This window comes from Epinephelus lanceolatus, chromosome 17, assembly GCF_041903045.1.
Source record: "Epinephelus lanceolatus isolate andai-2023 chromosome 17, ASM4190304v1, whole genome shotgun sequence".
Taxonomy (NCBI): Eukaryota; Metazoa; Chordata; class Actinopteri; order Perciformes; family Serranidae; genus Epinephelus; species Epinephelus lanceolatus.
Genome location: NC_135750.1, coordinates 4,958,483 through 4,975,345, shown reverse-complemented (window position 1 = coordinate 4,975,345; position 16,863 = coordinate 4,958,483). Strand labels below are relative to the sequence as shown.

Genomic DNA, 16,863 nt, shown 5'->3' with positions numbered 1-16,863 from the left:
TCCTCTCCACACGAGCACTTTTACATCATCACGTAAAAAGACATTTTCACAGTAGACATTTTCACGTCATAGTAGGAAAAGCACACCAGTGTTGGGAGGGATACTTTTAAACATATACCACTACTGATAACTGAATACATAATTTTTTAAAACTATTTTTGGGAAATTAGTGACACATATACATTTTACTCCATGTCTTCACTGAATCAGTTAAATATGCACATCTGTTAAGTCTTGTAAGCAAACCACGCATGCTACCCATCGGCTGTGCGCTCATCTGGAGACGTAATTGCTTGAAGGATAGGTAAGTACTTTATATCTTCCTATGTTTGTATTTTTTCAACAGAAAACACTTGTTTTATACTGTGATATTTACTGTAAATGACACATAATATAGCCAACAGCAAGCAGGCTTTAAAAGTGATTGTCTTTTATCAGAAACTTTCAGCTCCCTGGTGATCTCTCTCCAGCTAGCTGCCATCTTAATTAGGTTTTTGTGTTGAAATAATACAAGCAGGGTCGTAAATATAGACAGTGCAGGCAGTGCAGTTACACAGGTGGGGGGGTCCATGAAGGGTATGGGCCCACTGACAATGTGTTGGATGGAGAATGGGCCCTTATGAGTGATTGCCACCTTTGAAATCTGCCTGTTATTAAAGAAACAAATTAAAACAGTGCCATTTGCTATATGTGTCCTTGATAAGGGCAAACCCAAATTGTTAAATTAAAGTGATCATTTTTAATTTTCTCTCGCATTTTTTTGTGATATACAGATATGCGATTATTTACGCCCCTGAGCCAATACACACAGCCTATTTTACAAAATGTTAAACAGTTCTTCAGAACCAAATGTGTTTTCAGTGGAGAAATCTTTAAAGCGTAGATGTAGGTTTCCTATGAGGGGAAAATGACTCAAGCTATCACCATTATGAGTTTCATAACAGCGTTTTATCATCTGTGTTAAAAGGAGGTGCCGGTAGATAACTCCTCATTTCAACTTCATGAATCAGCCTTTCTTCATCCATTGCAAAACTTTGAGTGACAGGAATGAAAAGACACAGGGCAACTGACAAAAGCTGAAGTTGCACTGCATCACTGGCAGCCAGGTAGAACATTACAATAGGAAACAATGTGATCAAACTGACATTTGACACTGACACGGTGTTCAAGCAAGTAAAACAAATAAATAAAGTCATCCCTTTTTAAAAGTTTAGAGGAAATCATGGTATCATGCATGCTGGCTCGCTGGAATAGCTCACTGTCACACTTTATGGGACTGAGTCATCTTTAATGTTATCTGTTGTGGAAATTCTCTGCTGCTGGTGAATAATGAAATAGAGACTTCTGCCAGCCGACAAGGTTTTTTTATTTTCTTTGCAAAGAAAAGGTCAGTCATCACATGAGTGGTCAGAATGAAGAAAGACCCCGAACATAGGAAAGCCTAAACATTTATACCTGAGGAACGCCTCTTACGGTGTGTTTCACACCCTTCTGTCTGCGGCAGGGAGCAGCGCCCCTACCCATTGTTTTCAAACTCTTTCGTCTGCTGCAGCTATTGGCTCTGACCCCCTAGGGTGTGTTTCACACCTGGCGTATCCTGCAGGATTTTGTATCTAGGTGTGAGGTTAAGATGTCTAGACATTCTGAAGTATTTGAAAACACAAAGAATACACAAAGAATACTGAAATTACAATTACATATCACTTTCACTTTTGCTTCTCCTACTATGACGAGTCCAAATATCTGCTGTGGTAAAGGTCCATGTAGCCGGTGTTCTCGTCAGCCCACTCTCAGAGGCCAATACAGTGGTGTAGGATAGTGATAACTGGCCCTAGTGCCACTAAAATAGTAAAGTCATTAAAGTAAAATATCATGTCATTGCATGGTCAAAAAGAGACTTAACACTGGACAGCATCAACATACGTATTACTCAGCAACTGCATATCTGTACCAAACGGAAAAGTGAAGTCAATGTGGAAGTGCTAAAAACTGCAGTTCCCCTGAAGTCCACTTGAGCTGTAGCTAATTTCAACATTCTTGACAACTGTACAGGGGGTGAATTTTCATATAGGCTAACTCACCTGTTTACATTTTATTGAGTCTTAAAGCGGACTGTCTGACAGGCTGTAAGCTGACAGTGTCCTCGGCTTCTCAGTCAGATCAACCCCTTGCTCCTCCACAGCTCCAGCCCCTCGCCCAAATAAAATTAAGATAAGATAAACTTTATTGTCCCAAGAGGGAAATTTGTTTTGGGCACATAGTGCAACACAGCTGCATAGCAGGTACAACCATCATATACAAACAAGACACACAGTTGACATCCATAGTATGCTAGGCGCAGATTTGAGTAATGTACTGCTGGATGAAATAAATACATCAACTTTATCATATCAGGTAAGACTAAAAGAATAAAAGCTCCTTAACTGTACATTCACACCAAAAGCTGCCAGAGCTGCAAAATAGCTGAATTCGCTCTAGCAGCGCTGCTGGTAAAATATGTGTGGCAGTGAAAGCAGCTCAAGTCGCTCATGACGTCAAATTCTGAACGTTTGATTATGCTTCTCAATTTAAAGGAGCTGCAAAGCAGGTTACATGCTGGAGCACAGAAATGTGATTTGGTGCATTTGCCTGAGTACAGAAACTTTCCTGTTTGGACAATGAAAACAGGATAAAAATTCTAAATAGGTCTGACATTAAACATTAAACACACACAGCCTGTGTTGCGTTCAGGCCTTGTCACATAAATAACAAATTCCAGTACTTGAATACACCGTAGCACAACACAGCAGCATGTCAAGTGGGCTGAACCCGAACTGAATATGAGCAACATTTTTTTATTTGTTAGTCCCCCCCAAAGCTGTAAACCTAGGGGAAACACTGTCAGTGGTTTGGGTTCGAGTGCCTACAGTGAGATTAGTTAAACTACTAATAACAAGCGTTCCAGAACACAAAGAAATTGTATTGTGTATCGATACAACATGGAAGAAGACACTCTTGTAATTTGTGCTGCAGTGTGGTACCTGCGCCGCCGTCGGGTCTGGGTTCATAATATCCTCCAGGGCCGTGAACAGCATGGGGAATATCATCGGCTGGTGCGGGAGCTGTTGCTGGATGGGGAGAGGTTCCAGCGCTACTTCAGGCTGAACATATCAGTCTGACAGCATGCTGCTTGTTTTGAAGTAGGAACGAATGTGTGGTAGGAACTAAAGTTTCCGAGGGTGTTCTCTGGGTTCCACACAAGCGATGGACATCTACTTTATGACTGGTTGCTGGTCATTTGCAGGTCAAATGCGCCATAGCTAATTTGCATAAAGTTAACCAGTCCTCAGCTTTCATTTGCAGCTCAATTCGCCGAACGCCGCCGCTCATCTCTTTTGCAGCTCAAAACGCTTCTGGTCGCAACTATCCATTGAAAATGAATTAGACCTGATGCCTTTGCAGCTCTGGAAACTTTTGGTGTGAACGTACAGTAAGGTTGCACTAGCCCAGGAGGTATTCATAAAAAGTGCAATAAAAAACCTGTAGTATAAATGTTAAATTAAACTGTCGCAAATAAAAACTAAAGTGCTGCTCTGCCAGGGAGACACCACAGGGCCAGCAGATGAAGAGAGTGGCATAACCACGGGAACATTACAAAAAAAAAAAACGGTTCGTTCTGGCTCCAAAAGACTGATGATGCCGAAATATTGCTTCAAAACGTGAGTCCACAAACCAATGGGAGACGTTACAGTTGCAATGTCCGTTATTTTCAGTCTACTATCTGTACATGACAAAAATATAACAGAAAGTAAGAGATGACTTCTTTAATTGAAAGTTTGTTTTATAGTTTATGTAGATTAAGTGTGTAACTTGTTAGTTTCAAGGCAACTAGTAAAATGTAATATATGACATTTTGAGAATAATTTGTCCAACCCTTTCGATCATAGTTGTATTTCTGAGGCAATATTGAAACACTTGCATGTGCCTGTTCTTCTCCCAACTTTCTACAGCCCCCCACCCCACGGGCCCCAGTGCCCCTGTCTGCACTGTCCATATTTACGCCCCTGAGCCTGTTTCCCAAAGTGTTGAACAGTTTCAGTGCATAATTCCTTTAAAGCATAACTGTGGGGGTAAAAAGTCTGTAGCTGTCACCATTATGAGTTTCATATCAGCACTTTATCACCTGTGTTCACGCCTGTATCACTCTCCTGGCGGGAGCAGGCCTCCACAGTGATTTCGTTAACAGCTCATACCTGTTGCACATACAATCAGGTAGAGCGCAGACCACACAGGGGAAGGCGGGGCCATGCGGGGGGGGGGGGGGGGGGGGGCGGCTCCCGGGGGCGTTTCCAGCCAATCAGCGTGCCGGGATCGGGACAGCGGCTTTCACCGTGCCAGCTGAGCCGCAGGTCAGAGACCGAGCAGCTTTCTTTGGAGTTTTCAGACCAGACAGCGAGGAAAAGTTTGCGGACCTGCGGGCGGCTCCTGTCAGCGGCAGCAGCTCCGTGTCTCACCCAGCCTGTGCGGAGGTTTCCTGCGGGTGAGAGGCTGTACAATCCTCGGCAGTGTTCTGAGACTGTACGGCCCCGATCCCCTTCAGCCCGGCCGGTCACACTCTGTCTGCTTTCATGGACTAAGCAACACGTTTATTGACATGATCTAACAGAGGGCGTCTGACCTGCGCACGTCGATGTGACAAACTTTTTCGACTCTCAAGTTGGACTTAACTCAGACTGTCGGGGAATTACACCACAGCAGACACCATGACGGCCGATAAGGAGAAGAAAAGGTAAGACATTTAATTTCTTCCTTCCTTCCTGTGCTTTTAATTTCCCCCTGGTTATGACTTTATTAATCCGCAGTGTGCAGATGACAGCCTGTGTTTATTCAGTGCACAAATTGCCTGACAGTTGGCTACTGTTGTGTGACACAGAGACCTGTTGCTGCAGGGCTGCTGCTGCTGCTGCATGTGACCTGGCCTGCATTTCAGCTCTGATAGTGGTTGTTATAAATCACAGTCACAGTCAGTGGCTTCATGAGGCGTTTATAAAAAGCTTTGTGACAATGTTAATGTGTTTTCAATGCAATCATGGCCCTTGGGTTGGGATTGGACTCATCTAAGGTGGTAAGTGGGTGATCTGATTTAGTCTGCACTTGACATGAGGTTTAGTCTGCTGCAGGGTGTCACGGTAATAAACCAGGTTTAATTCTGATTTTGGACGCTTTTAAAGGCCTTTACAACTTGTTTTTAATGAGTAAAAACATGCAAAATCTAAACAGGTGGACTATGTCCCATCATTGATCCATCAGATTCAATATATTTGCTCATCTATGGATAAACAGAGCTCCTCCTGGGGTGTCTTTTTCCACACTATACTGCCCTGTCAGACATTAGCTTTTGCTGATCACAGGCGTGCAGTTTTGTGGACATGTAGCTCAGCAGTGGCTCAGGGGCACAAAGCGCAACACTTTTGGTGGTTCCTCGACATAAAGCTTCAGTTTCCTGCAAAGCCACAGATGACACTTCACCTCTGCAGAGAGGATGCTTCGCAGACAGTTAAAATACCACAACAGCAGTCGCCTTGTGTCGAGTGATAACTGTGGTAATAATAGAAATGCCTACATAAAGTTGCAGCCTGTCAAGTCAAAGCATGTCTATAGTTTTTTTCCGCTAAACTTCTCCTTCAAAACAGAGTCCAAGTGTTTAACCTCTGACCTCCTTTCAGGGACGATCAGTAATTAGTCATAGGCTGGTGAGGAAATTTCCAGAACTGCAGGTATCCTGTAGAAGCTGTCAGTTTGCTTTCCTGTGCCGGGCGCCACTTTGCTAGGTTTTAAAAATATATATTTCGGGCAACATTCATGCAACCACCTCATTTTTTATCATCTGCTTAGTCACCTAACAACCCAGATCATGTTTGATTGTGAAACCAGTTTGTCACACATTGACTGACATCATTGTACTCTGCCATAAGACACCTGGGAAAAAGAAATCCTTCAAGAAGCCGCTTAATCATTGAGCATCTAATGGGATTTCTATATTTGTACATATTTATGTGTATGTTTCCCCTTTTGAAAAGCTTGTTTATTGTGTCATCAGTGTGTCTTCCTGCAAGTCCTGCCCTGCTTTTTGGTTGTTAATCGTGCCCTAGTAGTGATGAGGTCATGGGCCTAATCTTACAAAATATACTGGTTCCAGCTTGTCCCGGTCTGTGTCACCATAACAGCTACTTAATAATGCCTGGTAAAGAGAGAGTCAACATGTTACCTGTGGAAAACCCTCAATTTAATCAGCTCTCAGAAAGGTGTTTAATTTGAGACATATAAGAAAAGCAAATGGGACATTTAATTGAGAGATTCTGAGATATTACAAGAGAACAATTTGTCTACTTCGCCACCACCGGACCATTGATTTGAATCGGCAGAGGGTTTGGGTTTGCGTGATGCCGTCTTGTCTGTCCAGTCCACCCTTGTGACTCTCTCCTCTCCGCCTCTTACCTAACAGTAGTTATCAAACAGGCCCCAAAAATGAACAGAGCAGGTATTAAGACAGAGGACAGAGACACTGGACTCTCTGTCATCGGGGGATAAAAGGGAGAAAATAACATTAACAGACAGAGAGTGAGACGAGTCCAGGAGCGTTTCCTCTGGCTTGTCGACGCCTTCCACCAGAGAGCTATCGGCCATCTTAGGGAAGGAGACCTGCAAGTGTGTCTCTGTCAGGCTGCAGATGAAAAGCGTCTCTGTGTGTATGTGTGTGTGTATGTGTGTGTGTGTGTGTGTGTGTGTGTGTGTGTGTGTGTGTGTGTGTGAGTTCACAAGTGTCCGTCTCCTCATTGATGTGTTTTTCTCTCTCTCAGTGTTTGTATTACACAGTAGCACATTGTCGCTGCTGCTGCCTGGAAGTAATAACTGCTCTGATAAGTTGTATGATTCATGGCGGCTGCCTGGCAGACACTCAGTGTTTAGTTGGGATGCATTTTTTCAGATTAGTTTTATTAATTTAACTCCCGATGACGTGAGAGGATGAACTCCATGGAATGTTTTTGTGTGATTGTCCACTTACTGTCACGCTGGTAAAAAGTCAACTTTGGTTTTTGACTATAATTCCTGTCAAAATCTCTCTCAACAAAAATATGTTATATAATGAATAGCACACAATTTAGCACACACACACACACACACACACAATATTTTGGCACTTTAAGGACTCGGTACCATCGAGACACCTTGACACACAATAATAAGGGGCAAGGGATGGTGATATTTCCAACATTGAATCCCATATTTTCTACATAACACCCCCTCAGAGCGCATCACACCGTGGTCACTTATCACAGTAAAAACAGCAGCTGTGTTCAGATCATCTGTATTTGTTCAGTAGGTTTGTAGATGGGCTGCACCTCATGATATTTTACATTTAACTGCCTAATTGTTTGGCAGATAAAACGTCAGAAAGTCAATTTCATAAGAGTTATGAAAGTGTATGACTTCAGTTCCACCATCATGTGTCCGGGTCCCTTCTTATGCAAGGGCTCAGCAATGAAATTTATGTAACCCTGATCACAACCCTTGCTGAACTCCAACAAGCTGGTTTTAGTTTCTGGTACGCTTACCACACCTTAAAGGTGTAGCGCACTTGCAGAGGTTGTTATTGCAACCAGTAAGTCCCAGATATCAAATTGTACTCTCGGTTTGCTGTTGGTGTTTGGAAACTGCGGCTCGGCCGCCAGAAGAAATGTTGGCATCGCATGGTTTCCAACACATTCATTATATGTGGCGGCCTGCCATGATTAAAACATCTGCCACCACAAACAGGTTTTCTATTTTTGGAGCTTCATTAGATGTGGTATTGAAATATAAAAACTGGTTTCTGGCAGAGACTTAGCAGCAGAACATCAGGCGCACTGATAGTGAAATTTAATTGTTCATTCTGCCGGGTCTAAAAGTTTGCATTCACTCACAGTAGCTGCTCCTCTCACCTGTCAATCTGATCTGATCAACTTTAAATGGCTCTTTATCATCATAATTATCCATTCTGCGAGTCACAAACAGCTGCTGAGGGAGGAAAGAACACATGTAGAGAGCCACCTGTGCTGCGTTCAAAAACTTCTGACTTTAGCACAGAGTTACTCAAACGGACAAAGAGGAAAAAGGAAAAGGAAAGTTTGCTGCCATTGACCCTTGACCCGGGAGACACTGCATTGTACATTTCTGCAAACCATGGATATGTTACATTTGCATGTTTTATAAAATATTAACATTTCTAAAGTGACGCAAAATGTGAGCTGACTTTGTCTTTGGGAGATGGAGGGGATGGTGTGACACCGAGGCAAGATGCATGTCAAGCTGCAGACTACTGTTTGAGACCACAGTGCAACAAAACTGATTATTTTTTAACGAGTCAGCAGCTTTTTAGCCACCAGTTGTGGGTGTTTATTTAGCAATCTATCATTGTTTTTCCTGTCAAGATAGTGCAACATCGCTGCATTTTTTACTGGGGATTGTGCCACTAAAACCGTCTATTTTAAGCCAGGACATCATCTATTCCTAATCATGACCAAGTGTTTTTTGTGCTTAAATCTCAGCATACGTTAACCACTGTGTTTTTGAAAGATAAAGTGAAAGTTTCATCGTATCTGCCACATAACAACGTACAAATGTAACTTATCTGTGGTTTGCAGAAACGTAAAATGGAATTGGAATATATGGACTTTTTCTGCTGGAAAAAAAAAAAAAATTACTGAAACATGTTAAACCATCAAATTAGTTGTTGGTTCATTTAATAGCTCTAAACAACACGCTTAAAACATTTGTTCATACATGCACACCCAAAGTAGAAAGTCTAAGGATCTCAAGGCCTGAGTTGTTACAGACTGTAGCTAAGAGATCTGATCAGGTAGAAATTTGTTTTAATCATGCCAACTGTGTCACATTGATCCTATCAAACATTAAAGCCTCTGTTACTGATCAGTTTAACTCCTGAATACACTCTGGTGCTCAAGTGTTTGTTGTGGTGTGTCAGAGCTGTAGTTGACCTTTAACACAATATGACACAATAACACATCAGCAGTGTTTCTCACCTTACTCCCCCCCCTTTGACTACGTTAAATAGTTTTATTTTTACAGCCTGGCTGACTGACACCAGAAATACATTGAGGGCCTGTGAGGAACCCCACTCACTTCTGTCAACATGTGAGTCCGCTGGAAACAATGTTCAAAGGTCAGAGTCCAGGGCAGCTGCCAGGCAGATATGCATTACATGACTGTGGAGAGATTGATCCATTTGGGTGTATTTTCTGTCTCTTTTTTAAGGCCGCTCACCGTTATCATCGTCAGCGCAGTGTAACAGTATATTCTGGCACCATGCAAATTTGGGATCTGAAAAAATATGAACTAAAATACTGACGCAGTACAGTCTCATCTCGCCTGTTTTTCTGTTCAGTGTTTTATAAAGAAGCATATGTGTCTTAAAGAGCATATTTAGGAGAACATTATTAATGGGGCAGATTTTATTTTCAGTTAAAATATGATGTGCATTTTGCACTAAAATCTATAAGAAAACTAAGTAGTTATGTAGGAAGAAAAGCGGGACTCTTCCCCTGTCAGTTTTTCTCTCATTAAAATACTAAAGTGTTAAAATACTTAGTGTGTATATAATTGTGAAGACATTGCTGCATTTTGTGCCGGGATAGTGCCACAAAACGCAGCTGTTTTTTACCGTAACATCGCTGCACTTCCTGTTGGTGTAGCGCCACAAAGAGTGATTGCTTTTACTGAGACATGTTGGGATAGTGCCATGAGGTGAGTTGTTTTTACCTTAGACATCAGGATAGTGACACAACTATGGTTAATATTTTACTGAGACATTGCCTTGTTTCCTGCAGAAAAGGTGTCACTAAGAGCAGTTGGTTTTTACCATGATATTACTGCACTTTCTGCAGGAATAGTGCCACAAAGAGGGGTTGTTTTTTTACGTGATATTGCAGCAATTCCTGCAGGAATAGTGCCACGAATAGCAGGTGCTTTTCTGCAATGCATCTGCTACTGATGTAAGTGGAGCTGCTTCTTTTAACATGTAATGTGTTTGTGGTGCAAATATTGAAGGATGAGCTTACTTGATATTTTGGTTTAAAATGTCTCGGAAACGCTCACCAGCTTTGCCCCTAAATCTTTTGTTTTCTGCTCCTTAATGTGGGCTGCTATTGCATCTTTGTGTCCCACTCCGTTGTGCTAACTCATGAGAGGAGAGGGGAGGGAGAGGGAGGAGAGCAAGCTGCCAAAAACAAGCCAGATAGAACAGAAGGGGAGGACAGAAAGTTGTTAAACAAAACAGAGCGATAACCAAGTGGATGTAGAGGTTGTACAGATTAATATGAATCAGTAAGGAGGGTAAAGACAGATGAGCAGAGGGCAGAGGAAGCAGCTCTGACATTGTGTCGGACTGTTGGGGCCTGTCAACTCAGCGGTTCACATCATCGCAGCACTCTGCAGCGAGCCGAGGCCTGGTTGGCACGGTGCCGTCATGCCTCTTTTGTGTGCTAACCCCTGCCAACCCGGCCTCCCAACACTACCCAAACATCACGCCACTTATAGCAGCCGCTCAACCTGCCCTCTGAAAGACACAGGAATGCAAGAGAGTGAAGCCCAAATGACTCAAAGTGGAACGAGTGGAGTTACTGCCTCTTGTAGACAGAAAAAAAGTATTTTTTGCTGTCAGAGATGGGACGCAATTAAGGACATTATCTCAAGTACGGAGCTTCAGCACAGTTTCAGGCTCTTGAGTTCTCAAGTTTGCATTTTTCTGTATAAAAAGTAATGTGAAATGTGTTGCATCATGTACCTCTGTGTTTATCTGAGCGCTGTGGTAACTGATTAGATTTAAATTTTACATTCAACATAAGAAATATCACCAATATCTTTCTTTAGGATTATTCTCTGCAAGTTTTCAATTTTTTTAATTCAAGCATTAAAAAGACAATTATTCTCAACAATTATTTTTATCATTGATTAATTTGTTGATCATTTCTTTGATTCATTGACTGAAAACAGGGGATGCACTTCTTGTGAAAGTCTGCGCAAAAACTGATGTTTAAAAGAATAATTTTGCCAATAGCTGATTTTTTTTTTTTTTAATTTATTTCCCCTTTTGTGCCGGGGAAACAAAGAAATCTATAATTGTAATAAAAAAAAAAAAAGAAAAAAAAAAGAACTTTTGTTAAGTCATTCAGCCCTTCATTACCCTGTTTTTGATAAGCATAAATTCAGTCATGCACATTTATGAAAAATCACATGAAGAATCTTTTATTAAAAACAAAAAAACTGCTTCAAACGCCTTTTTAATATATATATCATCATTTTATAATCATTTTATATCCTGTTATAATATCTTATTTTATATTGCCGTGAACACATTTACAAAAACAAAACTCCGTGAAGTAGCTGTATTTATTCAAGTTTCTCGCCAGAACTATATTATTAAACTATAGATTACATTTAAACACAACATGAGAACAATGTAATTCACCTTACACTCATTTTTACTGCAGACAGCTTAAAACGCATCATGATGTACCTCAATATAACCTCCGTGAGCTGTTAGCTGTTAGCAGCTAGCGTTAACTAACTGGGGTGCATCCTCTGAGCAAATTTTTGAATCTAGGATAGCGAAGGAACGGCCTGCCTTACTCTGCGTCTGATTGGCTTACCCTGACATTCATACCCTAACCAGTCTCACTCCTCTTGCATAAATCTAACCACTCCAACACAGACAGTGAACACCAGCCAGTCATCGGGACAGTAGGCCGGGCTGTTCCCTCGCTATCTTAGAATTCACAAATTTCTGGCCCCTGAGGTGCAAATTGTGAGTTTACTGTGTCCTTTCGTCCGAACAGCCTCCCAGGGAAGATCTCAAACACATCTTCTATTGCCCCAGGATGACAGGATGGGGTTAGTCTCGAGCTCTGCTTTTTAGCCTGTGAAAAATTGATATGACACAGAAAATATCTGCCACTGCCACTGGTGAATGTCATTTTATTTGCCGATAGGCTGTTGGCAGTCGACAAGGCGAATATCGGCTGATACCATTGTTACGCCAGTGAATCAGTGAATCCCTCCTAAAAACTTTTAGTCCATAAAATTTCATAAGTATTTCCCCAGAGCCCGATGTGACTGCTTCAATAGCCTGTCATGAAAGACCGAAAACGTTCTGTATCCCACGCTGAGTAAACCCTGCTGAGTTATCAGTTTGTTTTGTGGCTCTGGTGGACACGGAGTTTCCCAAACTCATTGTCCTGAGTGATTTTGGGGAAACAGTTGTACTTCTACACGACAGAGCTGGAACGATAAGTCTCAAGAATCACTGCCTATAATGATTCCCAGCCCTGGACTGACCTTTGGGATAGATGCATATCAGCTACAGGCAGAATGTGTTCCCTGAAAACCACACACCATTTACTCAGGCTCAGCTTTAAAAAGTGGTTGTGTCCATGCTCTGTTTTAGCTAAGCTCTATTTTTGGCCCTTGTAGTTCATTTTCAGCTGAAATCTGGTGGAACAAACAGCAGCTTTATATCAGCAGCAGCGGCAGCGGCATTAAAAGCCACTTGAGTCTGTTTGTCACTTTTGAAAGAGTCTCTCTGTGGTTAAGAATCTGTCTTTGTGCTTTGAGACGCCGCTGTTTGCGTTTGAGGCCTAAAGCTCTTAATCAGAGTGTAAACAAGTGAGAGGAAGATGAAGTCAGAAACACAGGGAGACAAAAGAGACTGGGCGAGTGTGAGTAAAGACTTATTGGAGAGACTCAGGGTTATTAAGTGGAGAAGTGATAGAGATACAGATGCAGTATGTTTCTCAGCTGTGGGGGTATGTTGTGATTTATAGTGATTAGTTATCCGAGGAAGACGAGCAGCAGTAGCTCGTCAAAGGGTTAAAGAGCAGCTTTAAGTGTTAACTGAGCCAGCTGCTACTTTAAACAGTGGTGGACTTTAATGTATCAGACCAGCAGGAACTATGCAGAATTTAAAGGTTGATAAATTGGTCGTAGGTGCTACCATGGTGACCTGTCAATTAAGATAGAGGCGTAGCAGTGTATACTCACAGCACTGTGTACATTTAGATGGCTGTGAACTTGTTTTTGGGTGTTGGAAATTTTACGATACAGTCTATGGCCCCAATCACACTGAGATCCGCCGCATCAAAAACGCCTGGGCTATTAAATGTGACGGAAAAGCACACATAAACCATCTTCTGTAATCTTCCCCATGCCCCATCTCTGACTTTCTCTCTCTCTCTCAAAGACAGTAGCGTACATGAAACTATTATGACATGAGCTATAACTTCCTCCTTCCTCTCACACACTCAGCAGCTCTCTCCCAGTTAAACTGCTAAATAGTCAGCTATATTTACTGGCATTGTAAATGGCACTCTACTCCCCAGAGAGATTCACCTGCTTGCCCACACAACTCCATGCATGCAGTCATTGATGAGTATTTGAATGGGATGCTGCTAATACCTTTTGTCTGCATTTAGTCCAACTGTTCCTGCCAGATCTACTGGCATCCGAACAGTTATATATACTGACTCTTGCTGGATTTGATTGGCTGCCTGGGCCATGTGTGACCGTGAAGAGCTGTGCGCCTTCCACTGACAAGTTGAGAAAATTTTAAATGTTTTCACGTGTCTAAAAACTGCTGGAAAAACAAGACATGGTGCCAAGTGTCTCTGTGTAACTGGGCCTATGGCTCTCAGATTCACCCCTCTCATCCAAAGGTCACTTCTGGCTCAAGAAACCAAGATGGCGACGGCCAAAATGCCAAATCAAGGCTTCAGAATAGTCGTCCACAAACCAATCTGTGACATCACGGTCACTATGTCCACCTCCTTTATGCAGTCTGTGGTGTGAACTGATCTTTACCCTGATTTTTTTCTATGTACATCTCTTCCCAAAATGTGACACTTTCCTGCTGCAAGATTTTTGAGATATATATTTTCTTGTATCAATGCTGTCATAGGTTTGTTAACATTTTAATAGTGAGCCCTATAAAACAAATGTTTTATAGGCCCAGATCACACAGGAAGTGTTTTGCAGGTTGCAAAACGCAAGGCGCACTGTTTTTATATTTTTAATTCAAATGCCACTAGTAAAAAAATGCTTGCTGCACCTTTTTATAATTGCTAATTCCTGTGTAACCAATCTACTGTGTATTTATTTATTTATCTATCTTATAAAGACAGGCAGAGGGTACTGTCTGTAGCTCTGGTTGAGGGTGAGAGGCTGTCAGCAGATAAACAGAGATCTGTGTGGGTACATGAGACCCTAAAAAAGAGGCTGGATCATGGGGAGTACCACCAGTTGGTCCAGGAGCTTCTCCTCCATCCTGGACGTTTACAGGCATATTTTAGGATGACTCAGGGGCAGTTTGACAACCTGCTGTCTATCGTTGGGCCGTATATATCTCTGGGTATCCAGCAACCACTACCACCAGTTTCTCCTCTGTTGTTTACCAACTGTTAAGTTGTTGTCGTGACCACCACAGAAGGCCCGCCTCTCAAACATCCAACTGGACAATGGGGAAAAAGTGGAGATGATGAGGGGTGCTTTTCTGCTCTGAGGTGAATTTAGTTCAGAACACTCCAGCAAAAACACCAGACACCTAGAGCACAGACGTGAGGTGCGTAGCAGTGCAAACACATCGAGCAAAAAGCTTCATTTTCATTAAAAACAATTACATGCTGTCTGTGTGATCAGGGCCTAAACCAGCCCTTAAATCAGAAAAACAGTGAATATGAAGATATGATGCTTCATTCAAAGTGTGATGACAGGCTTTCAGTAATAAGATCAGTTCATGAATTAGATCTACGAGGTCTTGACGACGTGAAAAATCGTGATGTAGCAATACAGAAAACAAAAATCCGTATTTTTTTAATTTCTTAAACACATTACCTTCAGTTTTAGTTGAGAATTAGAACCACAAAACCTGAAGCCCCTGGTCAGCTGTAGGTAAAATCCCGTTGGCCGTCAGGCCCCTGCTGCACAGTGGGGAGAAGCAGCAGGGGAGGAGAGGAGGTGGTCTGGGAAACCTCTGCATCTTTCCATTGTTATTTTTATCTCACTTATTCTCACCCGCCCACTCCTCCTCCTCGTGCCTTCCGTCTTTGTGTTTTTTTCTTCTGTGTCTTTTTGCTCGTATCACATTCTCTCATATTTATCCTTGACTCCCGACTGTGTTGTTTGCCTCTCCCCGCTCACTTTGTTGTGGTTGTCCCCCCCCCCCCCCCCCCCCCCCCCCCATTTGACCAGGCCTATGTCTTCCCCTCTCTCCCCTCCTTCAGAACTCTGTCTCCTTGCCATTTCCTATTTCCTGTCCGCCAGCTCCCCTTCTTCCTCTTCCTCTGCTACCAAAATGGCCAGGCTCCCTGACTGTGTGTCACCTGGCTGAGCTCCAGGTCCTCCCAGACTCCTTAAAGACACTGTCCGGCTGACCATAAAGTCTGGCTCCCCTACGTTAAGTTCACACTGCACGACTTTGAGAATCGTCAAATCGCTGAACTCTCACTCACTCTTCACAATTTGCTGAGTTATTTTTGAAATGAGAGTCTTGACGTCGTTGTGGTTTTCACACTTCACGACTGACAGGCGATGGAGGGGTCACACACTACAGGATCTTTCATCAGGGGGCCTCCCCGATGAGTGTCTGAGAGCCTGAGAGCACACACAAGAAATGACAGGAATTTTTGTTGTTCTTAAAATAAATGTTCACAAATACCCTGTTACCTCTTGGTGCAACAACTTTGGCTTATGTTGCAAATGCAACACATACATTAAAGTCCCTAGTGTTACAGGCGACCTCTCAACCCAGCTCAAGTGCTCTCATTGGCTGTAGTTTTCCGACAGGTCCCATGAGGTCCAGATATGTAGCCTGCTAGATATCTGCGGAGCATCTGCCATCTATTTTTAAACAGTTCACACTTGGGCTGGATATGGATATATTCAGTATCTTTAAAGTGTGACCAAAATTACAGAGTTGCAAGTAGTGTTCAAACTTCTCCAGTCAAACAGTTCTTGCATTCGATCCTTTATTGCACCAGGGGTTGGATCCTGATCGTCCAGACTCCCCACTGGATCAGTAAACGTTGCTGTCTCTGGAGCCGTTGCTCTCTCGATGAACTGTTAGTTCAACGTCTGCCAGGTTAGCACGAAATATCACAGCAGCAGTGACTGGTATATCACTGCAACCATATTTGCACATGTGTACAATGACATAAAACCAGATAACGGAGAGAAAGCAGATGTGACAGGAGAGGTCAACGAGCCACTCGTTTTTACAACGGACCTCCCCTCAACTTGAGACAAAACAGAACAAAGGGGAAAAAACTAAATGAATAAATACAGAATAAATGACAATGAGAAATGAAGGGATGAACAAGAGTTTCAAAAATCATGTAAAGAGATAAAAATTTGTTTTTTGGTCTCGGTTATGGTTCAGAAAAGATTATGTTTTGGCTTTAAAAATCTGTTTTTTGAGGCACAATTCCAGCTGGAAATGCAGCGATGTCTTAGTAATTAACAGTTGTTTCTTGTGGCACTATCCCTGCTTGAAAAACATGAATGGGTGGCTACAAAATACCCATGATTGGTGCCAGAAAAGCAGTTGTATGACTCACTAAATCACAACCAGTTTTGTTTGTTGGTTTTGAATTAAGGTGTCACACTATCCACCATCCGCACCGCCTCCTGGTGACAAAGTCAGCTCATATATTACGTCACTTCAGAAGCGTTGATATGATACATAAGAAACAAACATATGTAGCGTATTTGTAGTTTGCTGAAACGTACAATGCCAACATTTTCATCTTGTGATTGTGCTGACCTGTGTGTTTGCAGCTT

General features: G+C 42.3%; 1 protein-coding gene across 3 annotated transcripts in view; it reads left to right on the top strand.

Moving 5' to 3' along the window:
• Positions 1-4,383: 4,383 nt before the first annotated feature.
• epas1b (endothelial PAS domain protein 1b) overlaps positions 4,384-16,863 on the top strand; it is an 83,718-nt gene continuing 71,238 nt past the window's right edge. For all 3 annotated transcript variants that reach the window (XR_013487872.1, XM_033644989.2, XM_033644980.2), the window contains exon 1: positions 4,384-4,768. Coding sequence is in view for 2 of the 3 variants with exons in the window: in XM_033644989.2 (XP_033500880.1) it covers positions 4,743-4,768 (26 nt within the window). In the remaining variant the exon portion in view is untranslated. The remainder of the gene's footprint in view (positions 4,769-16,863) is intronic.